Source organism: Manis javanica, chromosome 10 (genome assembly GCF_040802235.1).
Source record: "Manis javanica isolate MJ-LG chromosome 10, MJ_LKY, whole genome shotgun sequence".
Lineage (NCBI taxonomy): Eukaryota > Metazoa > Chordata > Mammalia > Pholidota > Manidae > Manis > Manis javanica.
The window spans coordinates 80,603,276-80,626,971 of NC_133165.1; the positions used below are offsets into that span (position 1 = coordinate 80,603,276).

The 23,696-nt window shown below is 35.9% G+C and overlaps 1 protein-coding gene across 1 annotated transcript; it reads right to left on the bottom strand.

The window, feature by feature from the left end:
- Nucleotides 1–11,090: 11,090 nt before the first annotated feature.
- Nucleotides 11,091–12,032, bottom strand: LOC140843755 (olfactory receptor 6C2-like). The gene has a single exon (XM_073214179.1). The coding sequence runs from the start codon at nucleotides 12,021–12,023 to the stop codon at nucleotides 11,091–11,093; it is 933 nt and encodes a 310-aa protein (XP_073070280.1). The 5' UTR covers nucleotides 12,024–12,032.
- Between the last annotated feature and the right edge of the window lie 11,664 nt (nucleotides 12,033–23,696).

Sequence of the window (23,696 nt, forward strand, 5' to 3'; positions counted from 1 at the left end):
CTCCCACACACACATTATGTGTGGTAATGGTAATGCCCTTTATTCCCCTTCTCCCCCTTCTCCTCAACTCTCCCCAGTCCATTTCTCTTTGGTAACTGTTGGTCCATTCTTGGGTTCTTTGAGTCTGCTGCTGTTTTTTTTCTTTGTTCTTATACTCCACCAATGAGTGAAATCATTTGACACTTGTCTTTCTCTATGTGGCTTATTTCACTGAGTATAATACACTTTAGCTCCATCCATATTGTTGCAAATGGTAGGATTTGTTTTCTTCTTATGGCTGAATAATATTCCATTGTGTATATGTACCACAGCTTCTTTGAGGCATATTTATTATCAGCATGACCTTCCTGGAACATTCACCAAAGAGCTCTTATATACTGAAATCACTGTAAGAAGAAATATTTGAATAAAGAAATTGGCACAAGAGACTCTAAAATATTAATTATCAAGACCAAAGCAATTATGTGACATTTCATAATGTGCTTCATTTGATGACATTTATAATTAGTCAGTGCAACTATTGTTTTTGATATATTTGTAAAGCAGAATTAATTTTTATTTACTTAATTGAGATAATGAACTGTAAAACCTGTCAGTTAAAATAAGAAAAACCTCAGGACATCAGTATGTAAAATTGAAGAAGATAGAAAACTAGAAGCCAAGAAACTAAGCCAGATCGTGTGATTCCAACCTTCTTTACTGTGGAGTTAAAAATATTATATCCACAAATAAATGCAAAGCAATTATAATTAGTCATTATATTGAACCACTGCAATTTCACTCAGGGGTGTAAAGTAGCATTATCTTAAACTGGAGGTAACAGATGTGCAGTGGTAGAAGTATTAAAGTTTGAAATAAAAGAAAGCAAGCCATGAATACCAAGCAGCTCCATTATTTGGGGTGATTTACTAGTGCCTCATTTATTTTTTCTTCCATAGTGTTTACCTTATTACTTATGATCCTTGTGTTCTGCATTGGAGTCTGTATGGTTGAAGAAGCAGGTGCCGCTTCCAGTCTTTGCAGACGTGGACTGGGAAAGCCCTTCACCAGTCAGCCCACCCAGAGGTTCTGGGCACCCATCTGGGTCCACGGGCGGGCTTGTGCTGGAGTCTGCAGGAGGGCAGTGGGCGAGTCTGCTTCATGGGGGCTGACCTGGCGCTGGGGTGGGGCATGAACCTGAGGCATGGGAACGGGCCTGTTCATGAATCTGTGGGGAACAGCCTGCTGCTGGGGTCCCCTGGATTGGCGTGGCACCTGTGTCCATGGGGACAGGGCTCATCTGGGACGGTGGTGTTAGTCCTGGATCCTGGTCACAGGTTTGTCCTGCTGCTTGGGTGGGCCTGGAAGCTGAGTCTGCAGGGGCCTTCCTGGGCCTGAGGACACAGTGCGGGGCTGGAGCTTAGGGCCACGGGGCTGGCTGGGTGCTGGTGAGCCTGGAGCCTGGGCTGTGGCTAGAACTTTTCTAGAACTGTTGTATCTTTTTGTTGCACCTACAAGGATTGTATTTAATTCTACTGTGGCTTCTACCATCTAGTTAATCCATCCCTTTCCTCTGCTAGCCTCAATGCTGGCTGCTCTGTAGCTTGCTTGTCAGAGATGAGTTGGCAATCAGTCACCTAAATGCTAACAGTTGATTTGTCTCATCACAATGCCTAGCAGCCTGTCCCTCTGTGTTCCTGGAATAAGAGGTGGCAGAGTGACTGGTACATAAGTCCTCTTTGTCTTTGATTCTCTGTGATTCTCCTAAATTATAAAACACTATTACCAAGTACATCACTATGCAAACAGCATTACTGTTGTTAGTTAACACACATTTTGTTGTCTCCTCTCATCATTCAGTCACCCCTTTAGCAAGACAAGGATTTCCACTAAGTGGGTGGGCAGTCAGGAAGCGGGGACTCAGATTCCGAAGGGCGTTGAATCTTCCAATCCAACCTGTGATTATTCTATATCCCCTACCATAGCTATGTTTTTATTGAGATAAAATGCACATAACATAAAACTCACCATTCAACCATTTTCCAGCATTCAATGCAGTGCCTACTAGTACCTTCACAAAGTGTACAATTATCACCATTATCACATGTCACAACATTCTCATCATCACCACAGAAAAATGCTCCATGGCAATTATGCAGTGACTCCCTGGTGCACCCGACCTTCAGCTCCTAGTAACCATTAATGTGCTTTCTGTCCCTTGGGTTTGCCTATTCTAGACATTTCATATAAATTGAATCATATGATATGTGTGGCCTTTTGTGTCTGGCTTCTCTCACTCATTATAACCTGTTTAATTTTCATGTGTGTTGTAGAATCTATGGGTACGTCATCTGCATGGATGAAAAATATTCCATTGTATGGGTACTGCATTATGTTTATCCATTCATCATATGATGAACATTTAGTTTTTTTCCACCTTTTGGCTAGTATGAACAATGCTGCTATGAACATTTGTGGACCACATTTACTTTGAATCACAGCACATTTATAGGTTTTCCTAATACTTGAAAACATGATGATGATATTAGAGAGGCATTAAAAAACTGCCTCATTGATCATATACATTCCATTGTTTTCTGAGTTAGCAATGTTACTTTGCCAATGGAAATATAAATGAATCATATTTGATTTAAAATGCATTCATATGCCTTGTACCTGGAAATCTTAGTAAAGAATATTATAATTAATGTAGTGTTACTACATGCTATTCTCAGTATGTACTCTTTACCCAAAAACTGAGAGAATTAATTAATGAGTGAATTTAATCTAACAATAGTTTCACATTAAAAAGAAAATAATAAAAAGTGAAAACTTCTATCAGTGTAAGATCATACGGTTGGTGACTGGAAATCAAGGCATCACTTCGTGGTTGTGAGAATGTCTGAGCACAGGGAAAACCTTCCCACGTGGTATACAACAGCCAAGCTTCTCAATAAAATCCAACTTCTGGGGCACAAAAAATTCTAATATCCTAACTTAAGTGTATGACTGTGAAATTCTGATCCTCCTAATGAGTCAATGACTATGGTATTGAATAGCTTTCAGTCACCGTTCGGTCAGCTACTCACAAATGAAGGAGTGACCTGGGAATTTCCGTACAGTCCATAGTCCATCACAAACACCCACACAAGGCAAGTCCCCAAGAGTGGGTCGATTTATATTGTGAGGATGGTTACCTAGGTCCGAACTTGCTTTGTTATAATATTTTTATAATTTTAAACTTTAGAAAATATTTCAAAAGTAGTAAAAGTACTTGATATGCCCTTCATCTAGACCCACATTTGTTTGTTTTACATGATTTACTTTATCATTCTCTCTCCATCTCTCTCTTCTTTTACATGTATATAAATACAATTTTTAATTAGAATCATATAAGAAGCTTGAGGTAGTCTTTTTTTTATACTAGCAAAATATTTTTTAAGGAATCAGAAAGTGTCTATTGTTAAGATTATTTTCAAGTTCTGGTGGAATTCACCAAAAAGAAATAAGAAATATTCCCCAAATGACGCAAATTTTAACTACAGAGATAAAAGTTTGTTTTTAATTATCTTAGCAGTTTGAAAAACAACACAGAAATGATGTTTTATATTTGTGAATACACAAATTACAATAAATCTATTTACATAGGAATTTGATGAGTGGGTATAACTGGAGACCTTAAAAGTAATTACTACTTTAAATTTTAATTCTATTCTTTTTACTCTTAAGTTTTAAATAATAAATAGCAATTTCTTAAGGTAAAATTACATTACAAAGGAGAAAAGTGATAACTGTATTCTGTTACAGTGATTAGCTGCTACAGATATTATTGAGTATGAGGAGGAAAACGTAGGCTTGCACTTTTTAATTTGGCTTTTATTTTGTGTAAAGTCCTGTGTTAAGTATCACTGTGGAATCTTGAGTTTTCTGAAGGCACTGTCCCCACAGCTGCCTATTTAAGATCTTTGTCAAAAGATTACACAAAATTCACAAATAACTTTGGAGCCTAATTCACCTGGGACTTGTGTTTATTCACTTGGTTTCATGTTTGGCACATAAAAAAACATCAATCTGGTTCTTGTAAAAAATTCTCATTGTGTCTAGGAACATCCATTTATCACATCTATCTAACCAGGGATTTCCTGATATTCTGCCTTGGATTCCCTTTCAAAATAACACAAATACCTTAGTAGGAAAGTCTTGACCCCCTATTGGGAATGAAATGGCCAAATGAATCAATACCATCCCTGAGCTGTCTGTGCAGTGAGCAGGTGTCCCTGAGTTACAGAGACCACAAGCTCGCTATGAAGTCTATGTAAGCATTTCTTCATGCTTCCGACCCTCAGGATGCTCAGCGATACACAACCAACCGAGACCACTATGTCTGTGCTCTTTGAGAGACTTAGAAAATTATTTTTTCTTAGAAACAGTTTGATACATTTGACCAAAATTAGGGACATAAGAATAGTTAATTGAGTTGTAGTAAAAAGAAACTAGAGTTTATAATTTTGAATTGATTGAAGTCTTTGATAGGGCTGGATTTGTATATCAATAAATAGTAGGTCATCTAAACTGGGTGAAATGAAGGACTTTAGGAAGCAACCTTGAATCAGAAATCATCTGCTGACAAAATATAGATCCTTGTACTCTCAAAAATATTGTTTTCTAAAAGAGAAAAGAAGTAACCATACATTAGTTAAACAAGAGTGCTAATTTATTTTCAAGCTATTTAGGAGCAAATGGCTTAAAGTTTCCAGACTTGTGTAAGGCATAGTTGTGCTAAGACTTAATAGAAGAGAGGTAGGTGGCCTTTTCTATATTTTAAGACTCTTAGTCTATTTATTATTTTAATTACTTAATCTATTGTTACTATTCACTTAATTTCCTGTTAGTTGTGTGAGGTTCACATTCTTGGGAGTGCCCAGCTCATCCTAAAATACCAGACCATGGTGAGCCCTCCATCCTTTACCAAAACTCATAAACTCTGGAGATTTAACATAGGAAGTGGACAGTTGGTGCATACAGAGTTTCTCCCACTTATAAAGGAAAGAACAATTTAAAGCAAATAAGCAAGTAAGAAAAGACAATTTAAACCTTCAAATAGCCAATTACTTAAAATTTATATAACAAATGATGTAGTTTTTTTCCAATTTATTTATGGCCATAAGCATTGAAGATTGAAATCCTTTTAGTAGATGTTAGTGCAGTTAGTTGGTTTCACCTTAAGACCAATGACAGTGAGACTGTCGATCCAAAACCAGATTTTAAGAGCTTTTATCACTTGTGTTAATGTTTCTGGCAGGTGTATTGAGGAAGCATGAATGGAATCCATAAAAGGAAAGCTATTTCACTGCCCAACACAGTGATAAGTCAGGTAACACTTTTTTGCCTTAATACAGATATTTATGTATATGCTGAGTGTATAGTCAGGTTGTGTGACTTAGGAGCCATTCAGAACATTTCCTCCACCAAACGTAAAAGAATCACTTAAATTAGAGTCAGGGATTGGGCAAAAGCAAGAGTTGTCACAGTAGTTTTAAAATTGAGTCCCCATAATAAAAAGTATAACTTGATCTAGGTCTGAGAGAAAATATTACCTTAAATTAACTCTATATCTCCTTCAGCTCTGTGGTTATTACATTTAACAAGATAAATATTCTCTTTTCAGCAATTTTTTTACATCCTCTATTAAGCATAGAGTCTGACAAAAACACATAGAAAGTTCTTAATGTGTCTTGGGAGATTTGGAAGGAATCTTCTGAAGAGTAGAAAACAGAGGAATGATTCATGAAGAGCCAGGTATAGTCAGAATCAGTAAATGGATGGAATAAGGGGGAGGGAAAAACATAAATGATTCGATGAAATTTTTTTTCCAGACAGGTAGTCCATGTAAGGTGACTCATTCAGTGGAACAGAGTCCTCAACTGCATTGGCAGATGGATCTAGAAACACTTTGTGTTATAAACATATGTCATGTATTTTTAACTTATTCAGAAAACAAAAAGGCTTCAAGAGGATAATAAAGTAGTTAAAATGAGACAAAAAAATAAGGAAATATTCTTAGGCAAACAAGTATGCTAAACCGATTTATTCCAAAGTGCAAAATAAAAGGATAGTGCACATTTTAAAACCTATCATTGAAAGATTATCTTTTCCTTGGAATATATTTTTAAAGAATTCATAAAAACTTCCACTTTTTTCAAACAAAGGTTATGAACATTTAGTAGATTATAAAATCAATTTCATGATATTTGTAATTATTTTTAATGAGATACATTAGAACATAAACATCAGAGAGCATGGCAACTGAGAGTTAGTATTTTATTGATATCTTTGTTGTTGATATATGTGTGTAAGTATGTATTTTTGTGTGTGTTTAAACATGTACAAAGAGCTCCAATAGGAAATGCCTACCTTACCATACGTTGTAGAATAATGTTTGAAAGTCAGATTTTTAATTCATCTAATGATATGCTATCGACAGAGATGAGTATGAATTACTTTTAAAATTCATTACTAAGTAAAACAAAATACATGGGAAATACATTGCTCAGCTTTTCTGAACAAAATCCATCTTAGCACGTTTTTATACCCATCTTCTTAGATTGGACAAAATTCAGGACACAGAAATGAGAAATCATATGTCTCTAACGGGTTTCACCTCCTGGGACTTACAGATGAACCCAAATTTGTATTCTGATTTTTGTATTTCACTGATCGCCTGCACGTTGAAAGTAACTGAAAACCTGAGCAGTGGCATCCTCACATTAGTGAATTTTAACCTTAAAACTGTGATGTGCTTTTATCTCCAAAATTTTTCCTTCTTAGAAATCTCATTCACTTCTGCCTTCTTTCCTGGATTCTTATTAAGTATATCAACAGGTGACAAGACTATTACCTGTAATGCTTGTGTATGCCAACTGTTTTAACAGATGTTTTTCATCACCATGTCCTTTGAATGACATGTAGCCATCTGCAAAACCCTGCATTACATGACTATTATGAACAATAGAGTCTGCAAAAGGTTTGTCTTCTGCAACAATGACTACATTGTTGATCATATTGCTACCACTTAGCTTGGGACTGGACCTGGAATTCTGTGCCTCTAATGCCATTGACCACTTTCTCTGTGATGCTAACCCTCTGCTGAAGATCTCATGCTCAGATACATGACATATAGAGTAGATGGTTATTGTTGGTGCTGTGATGACCTTTGTCAGGACTCTGGTGTGTGTGATGATTCTGTCCTACATGTACATCATCAGAACCATTCTAAGACTCCCCTCTGCCCAGAAGAGGACAAAAGCCTTTTCCACCTGTTCATCCCATGTAATCGTAGTTTCTATCACCTATAGTAGCTGCATCCTTGATTATATCAAACCGTCAGCCAAAGATGAAACACCCATCGATTCTTGCTACTTCATTTCCCCCATGTTAAAACCATTTATTTACACTCAGAGGAAGAATCAAGTGAAATGAACCTTTGATGATTTAGTCAAAAGATTTTGCTATCAAAGTATTAGGGGGACAATGATGTCAGGATTCCTAAGCATATTTAGTTCAGATTCTATTTAATTCTGGCTTTTCCTGGTCTAGATATGGCCTTCCATTCAGTACTGACCTTGATCAAGTCACCCCTCCTTGTAAGAAACGTCTTTGAGATGATAATCTTAATGATGAAAAATGGGAATAGGTGTTCCAGGAAATCTAAGCATGACTTCACTCTTAACGTTTCCTTACCAATGCTGAAAGCATTGGAAATTTTGTTGTAAAATATTAGTACAATATTGAACACCATTCCTCCAAATAAAACACAAAGACAACAAACAAAACACCTTACTCAAATTAGAAGAGAATATTGAAAAGAATCAGTACTTTTCTAATCAATACTTTCTTTTTCTTTGTATGTTTCAAAAAGAAAAATTTTATTGCTATTTCTTCCAGTTACCTAAATGTTTATTCTTCAGTATCTAACTGATACTAAATGTATTCAAGATGGATATTCTCATAAGATAGAATTTTCATCTCTATACATTTAGTTTGCATCTTTGTTAAAATTTTCATGTTTTTACTTAACATGTTTAATCTCCTTCAACATATAGAGTACAATTATAATTAATGTTTTAAATGTATTTTATTATTTCTTCAAATGCCACATTAGTATTACCTTTTTTTTTTAAACCTGAGGATTACTCTTTGCTGTATTTTACTTGAAGTTTGTCATTTGTGTCATTTTGGGGTCTGTTTGTTTTTATTATTCTTCTCATTAAATTTTGTATTTTCCTGCTTCTTTGCATGTCTGGTGAATTTTCATTATGTCAAACATGAAGAATTTACCTTCTTGAAGGTCAGATATATTTCTATCCCTGTAAAGGTTCTTTAGGCTTGTCTGGTATCATTAACATCACTTGGAAGTACTTTTATCCTTTCAGTGTCTGCATTAGTCTGTGTTAACCTGGACCAGTGTAGGGTTTAGCCTACATTTCTTTTCTCAAAACTGAGGCAAATGTTTCTGAATTATACACAGTAAATGATGAGATTTTAAATTCTGTTTGATGTGAATAGGAGCCATTTCAACTGTTTTGTGAGCTCAGAATATTATTCATGAAATCTTTCCGGGTAATTCTTACCTCAACCAGGTAATTTCCTTACACGCACATGCTCAGCTGAAAGCTCCCGATGGGCTGTCTATAGATCATGGGGTCTCCCTCCCTGCCTCTCCCACCTCTTGGTACTGTTTGTGAACTTCAGCCTCCTGACTACCACCTGCACCTTCGCTCCAGCAGACGGATGGGCTCCACAGAGAGCCGTGCCTGCAGTGTCTCCAGGAAATAAACCGACGTAATCATCTCTCAGGTATCACTGTCGTTCCTTCCTGATGCCAATTATTTGGAAAATAATGGTTTCTAATATTTTGCTTCAATATTTAAGGTGTAAGCTAGGAGAACACATATGTTATGATACTCTATTTCTTCTTAAGCTCTTTCTTTTCCTCATATTAAAACATTTATCTAAAGTTCTAGGTTTTTTGAAATTTTTCTTAGTATTTTTATAACTTTATTTCGTTATGATAAAATTTTGTCATCTCTAAAAACTCTTTTTGTATGGCAGCATAGTGTGCTTGGTGCCTCACCTTAAAAAACGAGTAGCACTTTCTATTTCCTAATAGAATTTATTATCTTTGGGGTGGGTGTTGGTGGCAGGAATACCAGGAAAGACCTTCAGGAGATGAGGTGCCATCTAAGATCTTGCAGTGTAGCTTAGACATGAATCAAGCACACGTTAAGGTTAATTTGCAGAAATATCCATCGTGGTTTGCAGCCCTCCTGTGAGGAGATGGTTTTATTGGCCCTTGAATGTGTGCAGCTGTAGTGGTTTGCTTTTACCAAGGTGCTGCTTTCATGGAATGTGTTAGTGGAAAATGAGGAAAATAAGAACTGTGACTGTGGTTGTTTATTTCTAAGTATCTGGAGAATGTAGAGAGAGAAAAGAGATGGTACCAGTATTTAAAATTTCCACATCAAGGTATGAAAAAGAAATCAGAAAACTATGACTTCCCTAAAAGAAGCCAGTATCTACTGTAGCTACAGAATTTCTGGAAAACAATCTATGTCTAATTTTGAGGATGAATTAATTTCAATGCAAATTGAATTTACAGTCACCAGGATTTCATAGAGGAAGCAATGAATGGACAGATTCCAATGAATTCCCAGAGAAGCACATGCTTACATCTTGTCTCAAAGGTTAATCTGTTCCTGCCTGAATAATCTACAGTGATCTACTTTAAGGCAGTTTTCTTGAAAAAAAAAATGCTGAAATTGTTCAAGAACCACCCCCTCCATATAGCATTGCTTGTAGTGCAATAACCAGACCAGGTTCAAGTAGATTCCCAGGCATTTGATACAGAGTATGACATGGAAGGAAGTAATATATACACCAAAAGAATTTCAAGACAGCTAATTTATATCAACAGAAACCTGAACAATATTTATGGGAATGGGTCATAAAAATTTTGGAATCAGGGTGAGGTGAGAAGTAACATTGCATTGGGTTAACCTTATTAATGTACAAAAGTATGATTAAGCCTAAAAAGAAGGAAATTCTGCTATTTTTGAAAACATGGATGGACTTTGAGGGTATTATACTAATTGACGTAAGTCAGATAAAAAGACAAATACCATGTCATATTAACTGTAAGTGGAATCTAAAAATATCAATGCAAAGGAACAGAGACCCGATTTTTGATTGGTGTATTGAGGGAAATGGGCAAAGATGGTGAAGGTATAAATTTCCACTTACAAGATTCAGGGATATAATGTACAGCATGTTAACTATAGTTACCAACACATTATTGTTTATTTGAAAGTTGCTGTGAGAACAAATCTTTAAAAAGTTTTTTTTACAAGATAAAAATAGTGACCCTGTGAGTGAGGGATATTAACTAAACTTACTGTGTTCAGTATTCTCAGTATACACATATATCAAGTAATTATGTTGTATACCTTAAAATTATACAACGTTATATGTCAGTTATATTTCAGTGAAACTGGAAAAAGTAAAGGAATATAATGCCAAATATAAAAAATGAAAACACCAAAAAACAAGTTCCACTCAAATTGCAACTTAGTGTAATGCAATAGTCCCACCTTAGTCTACCACAGACTGGTCTGCATTTCAAAAAAGGAGAAACAAATTCCATCTACCCACTCTTCTTGAGACAGTTGATGCTACTCTAGGAAGGAATATTGAGATAAATAACTTTTGGACTAAACAAGCTACTAATTTGAAGAAGTGAATGAACAAAAATATACCTTAAATTATTGTTATTTCCTTTCTGTATTTCAGACATAGGAATGAGATGTTCTTTGGAATTTCTGAAAATCTGAATTCATGCTCAATAGTGAAAGTGAACTATTATAAAATAAGATCTTTTTGAATTAAGACCATAATGCTTCCTTAAGTCTGTGGGTCTAAGAGTAATAGAAAAGATACTTCAGTGGTTAATCACACCGTAATTTCAGCACCGTATTGCGGACTTGAATAAGAACACGTATTAAAAGATGAAATGTTTATATGTACATATCTTTAACTTTTGAAGTCTTTTTGGTTTCCTAATTCTTTGAAAGAAATGCCATCTTTTTTATTGAGTCCGTGAAGGCTTGCTTGACTTGCTTGTTCCGCAGAGTATAAATGAAAGGGTTCATCAGAGGGATGACTGACGTGTTGAGCAATGACACCACCTTATTCATGGCCACACATTCCTTTGCTGGTTTCATATAGATGAAGATGCAACTTCCATAGGTGATGGAAACTACAATCATGTGGGAAGAACAGGTGGAGAAAGCCTTCTTTCTTTGCTGAACTGAAGGGAGTCTTAAAATAGTTTTGATGATGTATGTGTAGGACACAACTACACAGACTAATGTAAAAATGAGGGTCAGCACAGCCATGAGTAAAACAATTTGCTCTACAGATTGAGTGTCTGAGCATGCAATCATCAGAAGAGGAGATGCATCACAGGCAAAATGGTCAACGAGAAAGGTGTTACAGAAATCCAGCTGAATTCCTAGGCTAAGTGGGGGGAGTATGACAATTAACCCAATCAGCCAACACAAAAGGACAAGAATGGTGCAAACCCTGTCACTCATGATGGTGGTGTAGTGCAGCGGCTTGCAGATGGCCACGTAGCGGTCATAGGACATGGCAGTTAGGAGAAAAAATTCTGCTGCCCCAACTAGGATGATAAAAAATAATTGGACAGCACAAGCATTATAGGTAACCCTTCTGTCCCCAGTTGTCAGGCTATACAGGAATCGAGGAACACAGACAGTTGTAAATATTATTTCTAAGAAGGAGAAATTCTGAAGGAAAAAGTACATGGGTGTTTTAAGAGTAGAGTCAACCAAAGTGAGGAGAATAATGATGAGATTTCCAGCAATAGTGAAAATGTAGGTGAGAAACAGAAATACTGAAAGAAAAGCCTGTAGATCTGGGTCATCTGTTAATCCAAGTAGGATGAATGTTATTGCAGAATGATTTTTCATCACTGTCTTCAGATATGTTAGAAAATAATAAACTCTGCATCTGATTCAATAAACTGCATAGAGGAAAATAGCCAAGCAATCAAGAGAAGCCCATTTTTAAACTTTCAATATATCATCATAACTCTGATGTAGAAGTGATTATTGCTTGCTATATTCCTGTATGCTTCTTTACCTTGATCTTCAGAATGTGATTTTATAGAAAATATCTTTCTGGAGTTTCATTTTACCTGCAGGTGCAGGGCCAATTTTAAAGTAGATTTAAAAATTGCACAAGGGTGTCCCAGTCCCCTAAGATTAGGGCAGCTGTCATGGTATCCTCACTCCTCAGTGTAGAGTAGGAGATCCATACATGTTAATAAGTAAGAAAATATCTGTATGAAAATTTTATTTCCCCAACTTTCAGAAGAGTATGTCAGAAATTATTCTCACACCCTGCACCATTATAATTCCAACAAGGCTTACTTGTATTATTCTGTATTTTGCAACACTTGTCTTTAAATAACTCCTTAATCTCAATACACTAGAGAAGACTTTACTGTGTGGGTCACTTGGTAGCAGTACCACAGAGTTACTATGAAATTTCCTGGCTCTCTTATTCTCCAGAACTTCTTATTAGGTCCCCTTTTATGTTATTATGCTGAAATGTCAAGTGTGTGTCCCTCCCATGTAATAGTTTGACCAGCATCTTTTTTACTTCCTTTCCTGAATTCCTCTTTCACCACCCTTCTGTTGTCTAACATCCTACAGCTCAAGGCTTCCCAGGATCCTGACAAATGGGATATTCTGATGGTCTTCTTCAGAAAACCAGATCTTGTCCTTAGGCTTCCCTGGAACCTGTTTGGGTTCTGTAATTTATGCATAGATATTTCATCTACCAAATGCCTTCTAAGGCTACCTGCTACCTCCATTCATAACATAAAATCTGTATCTTCCAAGATGGACAAGGAAGCTGAATAGAGCTTGTGGAAAGTGTTGACTTCTTTGCCGTGATTCCTGTCTCTGAAGACTCAGTTTCCCCCTGGGAATGCCCCTAATCTTAGCTGTCTCTGTCTTTGCTTCCCAGGATACCATTTGACTTTTCAACACTTTGAAACAAGGACAGAAGCAGACTGGGCTTATTTTCCTTAGGAACACTATTATCAGGGATTAATACTTAACAAGGATTAAATATGAAATGTAGAAGAAATAAAAAGGGCTATTTGTTGTGGATATTCTTAAAAGCTGAAAAATCACAGTCAATCCCTGTGAGTTTCCCTATAGGACTGCCTCCCGTGTGGCTTCTTTTGAGGATCATGTCAAAGAAGCCATTGGTACCTCCTTCCAGGAAACCACTGAGTATTTTTTCATTTCTTGTCTCTCCTACCTGTTCACTTACCTTCCCAGCGATTGGGGCAATGTTGCACTTCTAAGAAGTGTCAGAGCTGGCATTTGTTCCAGGTAAAGATGGACCCAAAGTTTAAGTATTTTCAGGAAAGCTGTAATTTTAGGATTTGGGGCAATTGCTCATCCTTATTCAATTCTAATAATCACAAATTAATGAAAATGTTAGCTTTCAAATGTTTCCTGAATGCAAACAGTATCTCTGGGACATCTGGGTTTCTTCAATAAACAACTGGAATAACATTTCCCCAGAGACATCCATTATTTTTTTTTATGTGATTCTTCGAGATATTACTTACAAAATACCTTAAGTGTTGTTTCTCTCTGGACTTAGAGAAGGCATCACTTATTTTCTACTGAAAAGCATTGTCACAGTGTTAGAGAATTAATGGACACTTTAATAGGAAAATGCTGCTGCTGACCTGGACCTATAGGATAACGAGTTTGCCTGAGTGTTGGAAAATAAAAAATACATGATCATGCAAAAATTATTTTCCTACACTAAGACATGAGGGTTTCTGTAGAGCCACAAACCATCCTAATTAGCGCCTCTAATGGTCTTCCCTTTAGATCCCGCTTCCTGCATAAAACCACTGGCCCACACCCTGACCCCCAGTCATTATCACTGGAGGGTACACCATGCATATCACAAAAATTCATGATCTGTGTCCTCAATTCAGAGGAAATGGCTGGATTGAGCTTTATAAATAAGTTCGCATCATTGTTTGAATGATAACTTTTAGAGGACAATCTTTACTCCAAAGAATGTATATTTCATACTAGAGATTTAGGCCATCATTGTTTCCCTTCCTGATATCAAGGATACTTTTAAATTAGGAGATTGTCCATTATTTCACTCTTTAAAGGAAATAACATTACTTGACTCCTCCATAATGAAATAAATACGTATTTACTACATTCATTTAGAACCAATAGAAAAGAATAATAAAGAAAGGAAAATCTGCAATCAAATCACAATGTCTATGTATCATTACTACTACCTTATATTTGTTTAAAACCTGTTTATACATTTTTAATTAAGTAACACAGTTATTTTTATTTTATAAAATTAATTTTATAAATAATGTGATGTTTTCCTCACCTAACCTCTCTTTATCTATTTTAAAAGCACATATGACATATTTTCCTCATTATTAAATATTCTTACAATACACAATTTTACTTGCTCTTCATATCCCAACATGTAAGGAGGAAAATGATAAAATAATAGTTTTAATAGTGAACATTAAGGTTGCTTATGTTCTATACTTGTGTGTAAATCCTTTTATTCTCATCAGATTAATTTCTCATTTAAGAACTACTCAAAAGAGAAATAATGAATAAAGAGTCTCCCATACTTACTGCCAAGCTAGTCTTGCAGAAAATACACCCTAGTGTACACTCCTACCATTGGTAAGTGCGAATCTCTGCAGCCAAAGCCTTTGAAATTTAAGCATTATAATTTTGGATTTTACTTTAAATATATTTTACTGAGAAGATAATGCTAATTGATAATTGTTTCATTGGTATTTTTCATAAAAGTGAGGCATATAATTTTTTTTCTAAATGGTCATTTCACTACAAAATCATCATCTTTATGTTTCCTTGACTTTAAAATGTTTTAAATTAATAAAATAATGTACATGTTCACATTTTTATGTGAGTTATTTGACTGAATGCTCCAGTAAAAGAACAATAGCAGATGGTCCAAGTACTAGAAAGTATTCTAACATTCTAACTAATGCACATGACAGGAACTACTATGGACTCTTTTGGGACTGATGCAGTCCTCTGGATGGGCTGGATATGATCAAGGATAAGTTAAATAACTATTTAGCAGGTAATTATAAATGGGGAGCTTCCCCTTTAAAGTTCTTTCTTTTTTTATTATTATTAAAGTGTCATTGACATACATTCTTAGGAAGCTATCACAGTAATATTGTGGTTACTACCCTCACCCATATTATAAAGTTCCTCCACACACTCCATTGCAGTCACTGTCCATCAGTGTAGTCAGATGCTGTAGAGTCACTACTTATCTTCTTTGTGCTATACTGCCTTCCCCGTGCCCCCCTATGTTATGTGTGCTGACTATAATACTCCTTAATCCCCTTTTCCCCTCCCTCGCTCCCCGTACTCTCTACCCGCCTTCCCTTCGTGGAGTCTGTGAGTCTGCTGTTGTTTTACTTCCTTTTAAAGTTATTTATAACCTTGATATTCTAAGAGTCTATGAACAAGGGAGATACATTTTTTTGATACCTTTTTTGGCCCCTTTCATTATACCATTCTAGCATGTACATAGCTGGTCTTATGTCTTCCAAGAGCGCTGCTCAAAGGTCATGTTCAGACACATTATCATGTTATATAGACCAAAGTGGCAGTTCAGAGATTAATTTTCAAATCCTCTCTGAACATGAAGATACTTCTTGGACTCATATTTTCTAGCAGAAATATTTAACCTCATTGCCTTTACCCACGGACTGCTTTTGCACAATTTCCATAGTTTCACCTCCAAAACCATCAGGCACATAAATAACAAACAGTACACACTTACTTTCTGGTGGCTCCCATCAATTTTAGAAATTGAGCCCAAAGTTCCTCTTTGGGTCTGAGAAACACTGGTTGCTATAGGCTATAATTTTGAATTAACTTTGTCATATTTTTAAGGCCCACAGGCTCTTCCAGGCAGAGTGCCTGTAAATGCAGGGGGATGTGCAATGGCACCAAGAGGGGCACCCTTCGCTCTCCTCATCACCAAGTCTACGTGGAGGCTGCTGAGAGCTACTATCTCTAGTTAAACTATTAAATAATATTTCCCTGATATCTGTGACTGAAAGAATTCACAAGGGAAAATAACTTCTAGCAACTCCCCGGGGCTGTGGAAGTAAAGATGGTGCGACCGTAATGTGCAAAGAAATGCTCCATAAGTTTTCACTAATAGTAATGGGATGTGCTTTATCGGTTTCCTCGGCTTAAGTGCCCAGGGATCAATTAAATGAACAAATAAAAATGTCTTTGTGATTCTGTTCAAACCACTAATGAATGTACAATGAAGTTAACTTTGGCACAAATAGACAAAGAGATGAAAGAAAAGATGAACTAGCACTTGTGGGTCATGTCCTCAGAGTTAGGAACTGCAAGCATAATAGTATCAGATTCTTGCCATGTCCTCTTCTCTCTACATTATCTAAATAGTAGGGGTCATCTGATGATTTCTGCTACAGGACATACTTACATGGTCTACTCAGTTCAGTCCTCCTCAGATGTCTAATATTTAGTTCTTAAGATAATCTATTTCAATGATTATGAGAATTGAAGGTTATTTATTTTGTTCTGCTGATCGTATAGTTCATCCATGGACTTTATTAAGATAGAACTAATTAGTATTCATGTATTAATTAATCACTGCCATACTCAACTACTGATATTTCATTTTCAAAACATGCAGGGGCCTTGTTAAACCCAAAGTTGTCATTCTCTTTATCAAGAAATCAGGGCCTGGGTTCACTGTGCTCAACCACCATTTTATCATAAGTCCAGACCTCAGCCCCTCACTTCCACAAGGTATGGAATTATATAAATTTATTCATTTTATTACTCAACATCATAAGGGTGATTCCAGTTTGGGGATATTATAATCAGTGCGGTTAAGCACATTTTTGTACACTTCATTTCATGGACATACATACATATTCCTTTGCTTTACTGTTATTCACTTAGGAGTGATATTATTGTATCAAATGTGTATGTTTAATGATAATAGGTGCCAGAACATATCTCCAAATCATAGTACTAATTAATTAGTTCTCTCACACTAGTAGTATATGAAATTTCTAGGTCCAAATCCTCAGCAACACATGATAATTTCTTGTCTTTTTCATTTTAGACATTGTAATGATTGTGAACAGACAGGAAAAATAAAAAGCAAGCAATCAGGTGGTAGGTATAATCCAAATGTGCAGAGATTGTCATATTAGATAAAATTCAAGGTCAAACTATATACTATACCAGGCATCACTTTGAAATAAAAATGTACAGCCATATTAAAAGTGGAAGGTTGTAAAATAAACAAATACCCAATTAAGCAGAATATTTCAAAAGCCTTTTTTCTGGAATTGAAAGAACATGTACAGAGAGAATTAGAAGAAACATAAAAGCTGAAATAGCACTAACAATTATCTTTTCCAAAAGGATCTTCAGGGATCACACTTAAGAGAAACAGAACACATATTCTTCTTAAGTGCACATGGATAATTCACCAACGTAACCTATATTCTGAACCATAACAATATCTTAACAAATATAAAAGAATTGAAATTCAAGAATATTCACTCATCAAAAAGGAATTCAAATAGAAATAGAAAGAATTAATATTTGTATAATTCAATACTATTTCCATTTAGACTATTAATTTTTAACTGTATAAAAAAGCTTTAGGGCACCTAAAGCTTTAACTACCCTAATGTTTAAAATATTGGTTGCTCAGGAATACTTTTAAAATTTCCACATATTTGTGGATTTTTGAAATTTTCTTCTGATATTAATTTCTTTTTTTAGTAACTTAATATAAATTCATTATCTTACAGTTTTTGAGGTTGAGTCTAAAATGGGCATCATCAGGGTTGTGTTCGTACTGGAGTCTCTAGGGCAGAATTTGTTTCCTTGCCTTTTTCTAGTTCCTGGAGGCCACTTGTATTCCTTGGCTGAAGGCTCCTTCTTCACATCACTTCAGCTTCTGCTTCCATTGTTACATTTCATACTCTGGCTCTGACCCTTCTGCCTCCCTTTTATAAAAACCTTTGTGATTACTTTGGGCCTACCAGGATAATCCAAAATAATCTCATTTCACAACACTTTCACTTAATCATATCCTAAAAACCCCCTTTGCATATAAAGGTAACATTCACAGATTCCAAGGATTAGGCCATGGATATCTTTGAAGAGTCATACTGTCTACCACAGATGTCCTCATTATCTATCTATCTATCTATCTATCTATCTATCTATCTATCTATCTATCTATCTATTAATTTATTAATTATTTTACTATTATTATATTTTTGATATCATTAATCTACAATTACATGAACAACATTATGTTTACTAGGTGTCCCCTATTACCAAGTCACCCGACAAACCCCATTAAAGTAACTGTCCATCAGTATAGTAAGATTCTGTAAAATCACTACTTGTCTGTGTTGTACAGCCCTACCCGTGCCCCACCCCCACATTATACATGCTAATCATAATGCCCCCTTTCTTTTTCCCCATGCTAATCCCTCCCTTCCCACCCATTCCACCCCAGTCCCTTTCCCTTTGGTAACTGTTAGTCCATTCTTGGGTTCTGTGATTCTGCTGCTGTTTTGTCCCTTCAGTTTTGCTTCGTTGTTATACTCCACAAATGAGGGAAACCATTAGGCACTTGTCTTTCTCCACCTGGCTTATTTCACTGAGCATAATACCCTCTAGCTCCATCCATGTTGTTGCAAATGGTAGGACTGTTTTCTTCTTATGGCTGAATAGTATTCCTTTGTGTGTATGTACCACATCTTTATCCATTCATCTATTGATGGACACTTAGGTTGCTTCCATTTCTTGACTATTGTAAATAGTGCTGCGATAAACATAGGGGTGCATCTGTCTTTTTCAAACTGGGCTCCTGTATTCTTAGGGTAAATTCCTAGAAGTGGAATTCCTGGGTCAAATGGTATTTCTATTTTGAGCTCTTTGAGGAACCTCCATATTGCTTTCCACAATGGTTGAACTAATTTACATTCTCACCAGGAGTATAGGAGGGTTCCCCTTTCTCAACAACCTTGACAACATTTGTTGTTGTTTGTCTTTTGGATGGTGGTTATCTTTACTGGTGTGAGGTGATATCTCATTCTGGTTTTAATTTGAATTTCTCTGATGACTTGCGACGTGGAATATCATTTCATGTGTCTGTTGGCCATCTGAACTTCTTCTTTGGAGAAATGTCTGTTCAGCTCCTCTGCCCATTTTTTAATTGGATTATTTGCTTTTTGTTTGTTGAGGTGCATGAGCTCTTTATATATTTTAGATGTCAAGCCTTTATCATATCTGTCATTTATGAATATATTCTCCCATACTGTAGGGTACCTTTTTGTTCTATTGATGGTGTCCTTTGCTGTACAGAAGCTTTTCAGCTTGGTATAGTCCCACTTGTTCATTTTTGCTTTTGTTTCCCTTGCCTGGGGAGATATGTTCATGAAGAAGTCACTCCTGTTTATGTTCAAGAGATTTTTGCCCATGTTTTTTTCTAAGAGTTTTATGGTTTCATGACTTACATTCAGGTCTTTGATCCATTTTGAATTTTTTTTCATGTATGGGGTTAGACAGTGATCCAGTTTCATTCTCTTACATGTAGCTGTCCAGTTTTGCCAGCACCAACTGTTGCAGAGACCGTCATTTCCCCATTGTATGTCCATGGCTCCTTTATAATATATTAATTGACCATATATGTTTGGGTTAATGTCTGGAATCTCTATTCTGTTCCACTGTTCTGTGGCTCTGTCCTTGTGCCAGTACCAAATTGTCTTGATTACTGTGGCTTTGCAGTAGAGCTTGAAGTTGGGGAGCAAGATCCCCCCAACTTTATTCTTCCTTCTCAGGATTGCTTTGGGTATTCGGGGTCTTTGGTGTTTCCATATGAATTTTTGAACTATTTGTTCCAGTTCATTGAAGAATGCTGTTCGTAATTTGATAGGGATTTCATCAAATCTGTATATTGCTTTGGGCAGGATGGCCATTTTGATGATATTAATTCTTCCCAGCCAAGAGCATGGGATGAGTTTCCATTTGTTAGTGTCCTCTTTAATTTCTCTTAAGAGTGTCTTATAGTTTTCAGGGTATAGGTCTTTCACTTCTTTGGTTAGGTTTATTCCTATGTATTTTATTCTTTTTATAGAGTGGTGAATGGAATTGTTTTCCTGATTTCTCTTTCTATTAGTTCACTGTTAGTGTATAGGAAAGACACAGATTTCTGTGTATTAATTTTATATCCTGCAACTTTGCTGAATCCAATATTAGTTCTAGTAGTTTTGGAGTGGAGTCTTTAGGGGATTTTATGTACAATATCATGTCATCTGCAAATAGTGACAGTTTAACTTCTTCTTTACCAATCTGGATTCCTTGTATTTCTTTGTTTTGTCTGATTGTCATGGCTAGGACTTCCAGTACTATGATGAATAACAGTGGGAGAAGTGGGCATCCCTGTCTTGTTCCCGATCTCAGAGGAAAAGCTTTCAGCTTCTCATTGTTTAGGATGATGTTGGCTGTGGGTTTATCATATATGGCCTTTATTATGTTGAGGTACTTGCCCTCTATACCCATTTTGTTGAGAGTTTTTATCATGAAAGGATGTTGAACTTTGTCAAATGCTTTTTCAGCATCTATGGAGATGATCATGTGGTTTTTGTCTTTCTTTTTGTTGATGTGGTGGATGATGTTGATAGATTTCCGAATGTTGTACCATCCTTGCATCCCTGGGATGAATCTCAGTTGGTCATGGTGTATGATTCTTTTGATGTATTTTTGAATTCAGTTTGCTAATATTTTGTTGAGTATTTTTGCATCTACGTTTATCAGGGATATTGGTCTGTAATTTTCTTTTTTGGTGGGGTCCTTGCCTGGTTTTGGTATTAGGGTGATGTTGATTTCATAGAATGGGTTTGGGAGTATTCCCTCCTCTTCTATTTTTTGAAAACTTTAAGGAGAATAGGTATTATGTCTTCTTTGTATGTCTGATAAAATTCTGAGGTAAATCCATCTTTCCCGGGAGTTTTGTTCTTGGTTAGTTTTTTGTTTACTGCTTCAATTTCATTGCTGGTAATTGGTCTGTTTAGATTTTGTGTTTCTTCCTTGGTCAGTCTTGGAAGGTTGTATTTTTCTAGGAAGTTGTCCATTTCTACTAGGTTTTCCAGCTTGTTGGCATATAGGTTTTCATAGTATTCTCTAATAATTCTTTGTATTTCTATCAGGTCTGTCATGATTTTTCCTTTCTTGTTTCTTATTCTGTTGATGTGTATTGATTCTCTTTTTCTCTTAATAAGTCTGGCTAGAGACTATTTTGTTTATTATCTCAAAGAACCATGTCTTGGTTTTATTGATTTTTTCTATTGTTTTATTCTTCTTAATTTTATTTATTTCTTCTCTGATCTTTATTATGTCCCTCCTTCTGCTGACTTTCGGCCTCATTTGTTCTTCTTTTATCAATTTTGATAATTGTGACTTTAGACTATTCATTTGGGATTGTTCCTCCTTTAAATATGCCTGGATTGCTGTATACTTTCCTGTTAAGACTGCTTTCTCTGCATCCCACAGAAGTTGGGGCTTTGTGTTGTTGTCATTTGTTTCCATATATTTCTTGATCTTTATTTTAATTTGGTCATTGATCCACTGATTATTTAGGAGTATGTTGTTAAGCCTCCATGTGTTTGTGAGCCTTTTTGCTTTCCTCGTACAATTTTTTCTAGTTTTATACCTTTGTGGTCTGAAAAGTTGGTTGGTAGAATTTCAATCTTTTTGAATTTACTGAGGCTCTTTTTGTGGCCTAGTATGGTCTATTCTGGAGAATGTTCCATGTGCACTTGAGAAGAATGTGTATCCTGTTGCTTTTGGATGTAGAGTTCTATAGATGTCTATTAGGTCCATCTCTTTTAGTGTGTTGTTCAGTGCCTCTGTGTTCTTACTCATTTTCTGTCTGGTGGATCTGTCCTTTGGAGTGAATGGTGTGTTGAAGTCTCCTAAAATGAATGCATTCTATTTCCTCCTTTAATTCTGTGTGTATATGTTTCACATATTCTCGTGCTCCTGTATTGGATGCATATATATTTATAATGGTTATATTCTCTTGTTGGATTGACCAATTTATCATTATGTGGGGTCCTTCTTTATCTCTTGTTACTTTCTTTGTTTTTGAAGTCTATTTTGTCTGATACTAGTTCTGCAACTCCTGCTTTTTTATCCCTGTTGTTTGCATGGAATATCTTTTACCATCCCTTGACTTTTAGTCTGTGCATCTCTTTGGGTTTGAGGTGAGTCTCTTGTAAGCAGCATATAGATGGGTCTTGTTTTTTTAATCCATTCAGTGACTCCATGTCTTTTGATTGGTGCATTCAGTCCATTTTCATTTAGGTGATTATTGAAAGATATGTAGTTATTGACATTGCAGGCTTTACATTCTGGGTTACCAAAGGTTCAAGGTTAATTTCCTTACTATTAAGAGTTTAACTTAACTCACTTAATATGCTGTTACAAAGACAATCTAAAGGTTCTTTTCTGTTTCTCTTCCTTTTTCTTCCTCCTCCATTCTTTATATATTAGGTATCATATTCTGTATTCTTTGTTTATCCTTTGATTGACTTGGGGATAGTTATTTTAATTTTGCATTTGCTTAGTAATTAGCTGTTCTACTTTCTTTACTGTGGTTTTATTTCCTCTGGTGACAAGCTATTAAACCTTAGGAACACTTCCATCTATAGCAGTCCCTCCAAAATAGAGTGTAGAGATGGTTTGTGGGAGGTAAATTCTCTCAGCTTTTGCTTATCTGGAAATTGTTTAATCCCCCCTTCAAATTTAAATGATAATCTTGCTGGATAAAATAATCTTAGTTCCAGGCCTTTCTGCTTCGTTGCATTAAATACATCATGCCACTCCTTTCTGACCTGTATGGTTTCTGCTGAGAAGTTTGATGATAGCCTGATGGGCTTTCCTTTGTATGTGATCTTATTTCTCTCTCTGTCTGCTTTTAATTGTTTGTCCTTATCCTTGATCTTTGCCAATTTTATCATTATATGTCTTGTTGTTGTCTTCCTTGGGTCTGTTGTGTTGGGAGATCTGTGCACCTCCATGGCCTGAGAGACTATCTCCTTCCCCAGATTGGGGAAGTTTTCAGCAACTACCTCCACAAAGACTCTTTCTATTTCTTTCTCTCTCTCTTCTCCTTCTGGTATCCCTATAATACGAATATTATTCTGCTTGGATTGATCACACAGTTGTCTCAATATTCTTTCATTCTTAGAGATCCTTTTTTCTCTCTGTGCCTCAGCTTCTCTGTATTCCTCTTCTCTAGTTTCTATGTCATTTATCGTCTCCTCCACTGTATCCAACCTTCTTTTAATACCATCCATCGTGGTCTTCAATGACTGGACCTTGAACTCCCTTTTAGGAAGAATCACAAGGTCCATGTCATTTAAATCTTTCTCTGGAGTTGTATTAATAATTTTACTCTGAACCAGGTTCCTTTGGAATTTCATATTTGTATATGGCACC

What these genes read in the sequence shown, in the direction of transcription:
- LOC140843755 (XM_073214179.1), bottom strand. Translation starts at nt 12,023, where the DNA reads ATGAAAAATCATTCTGCAATAACATTCATCCTACTTGGATTAACAGAT.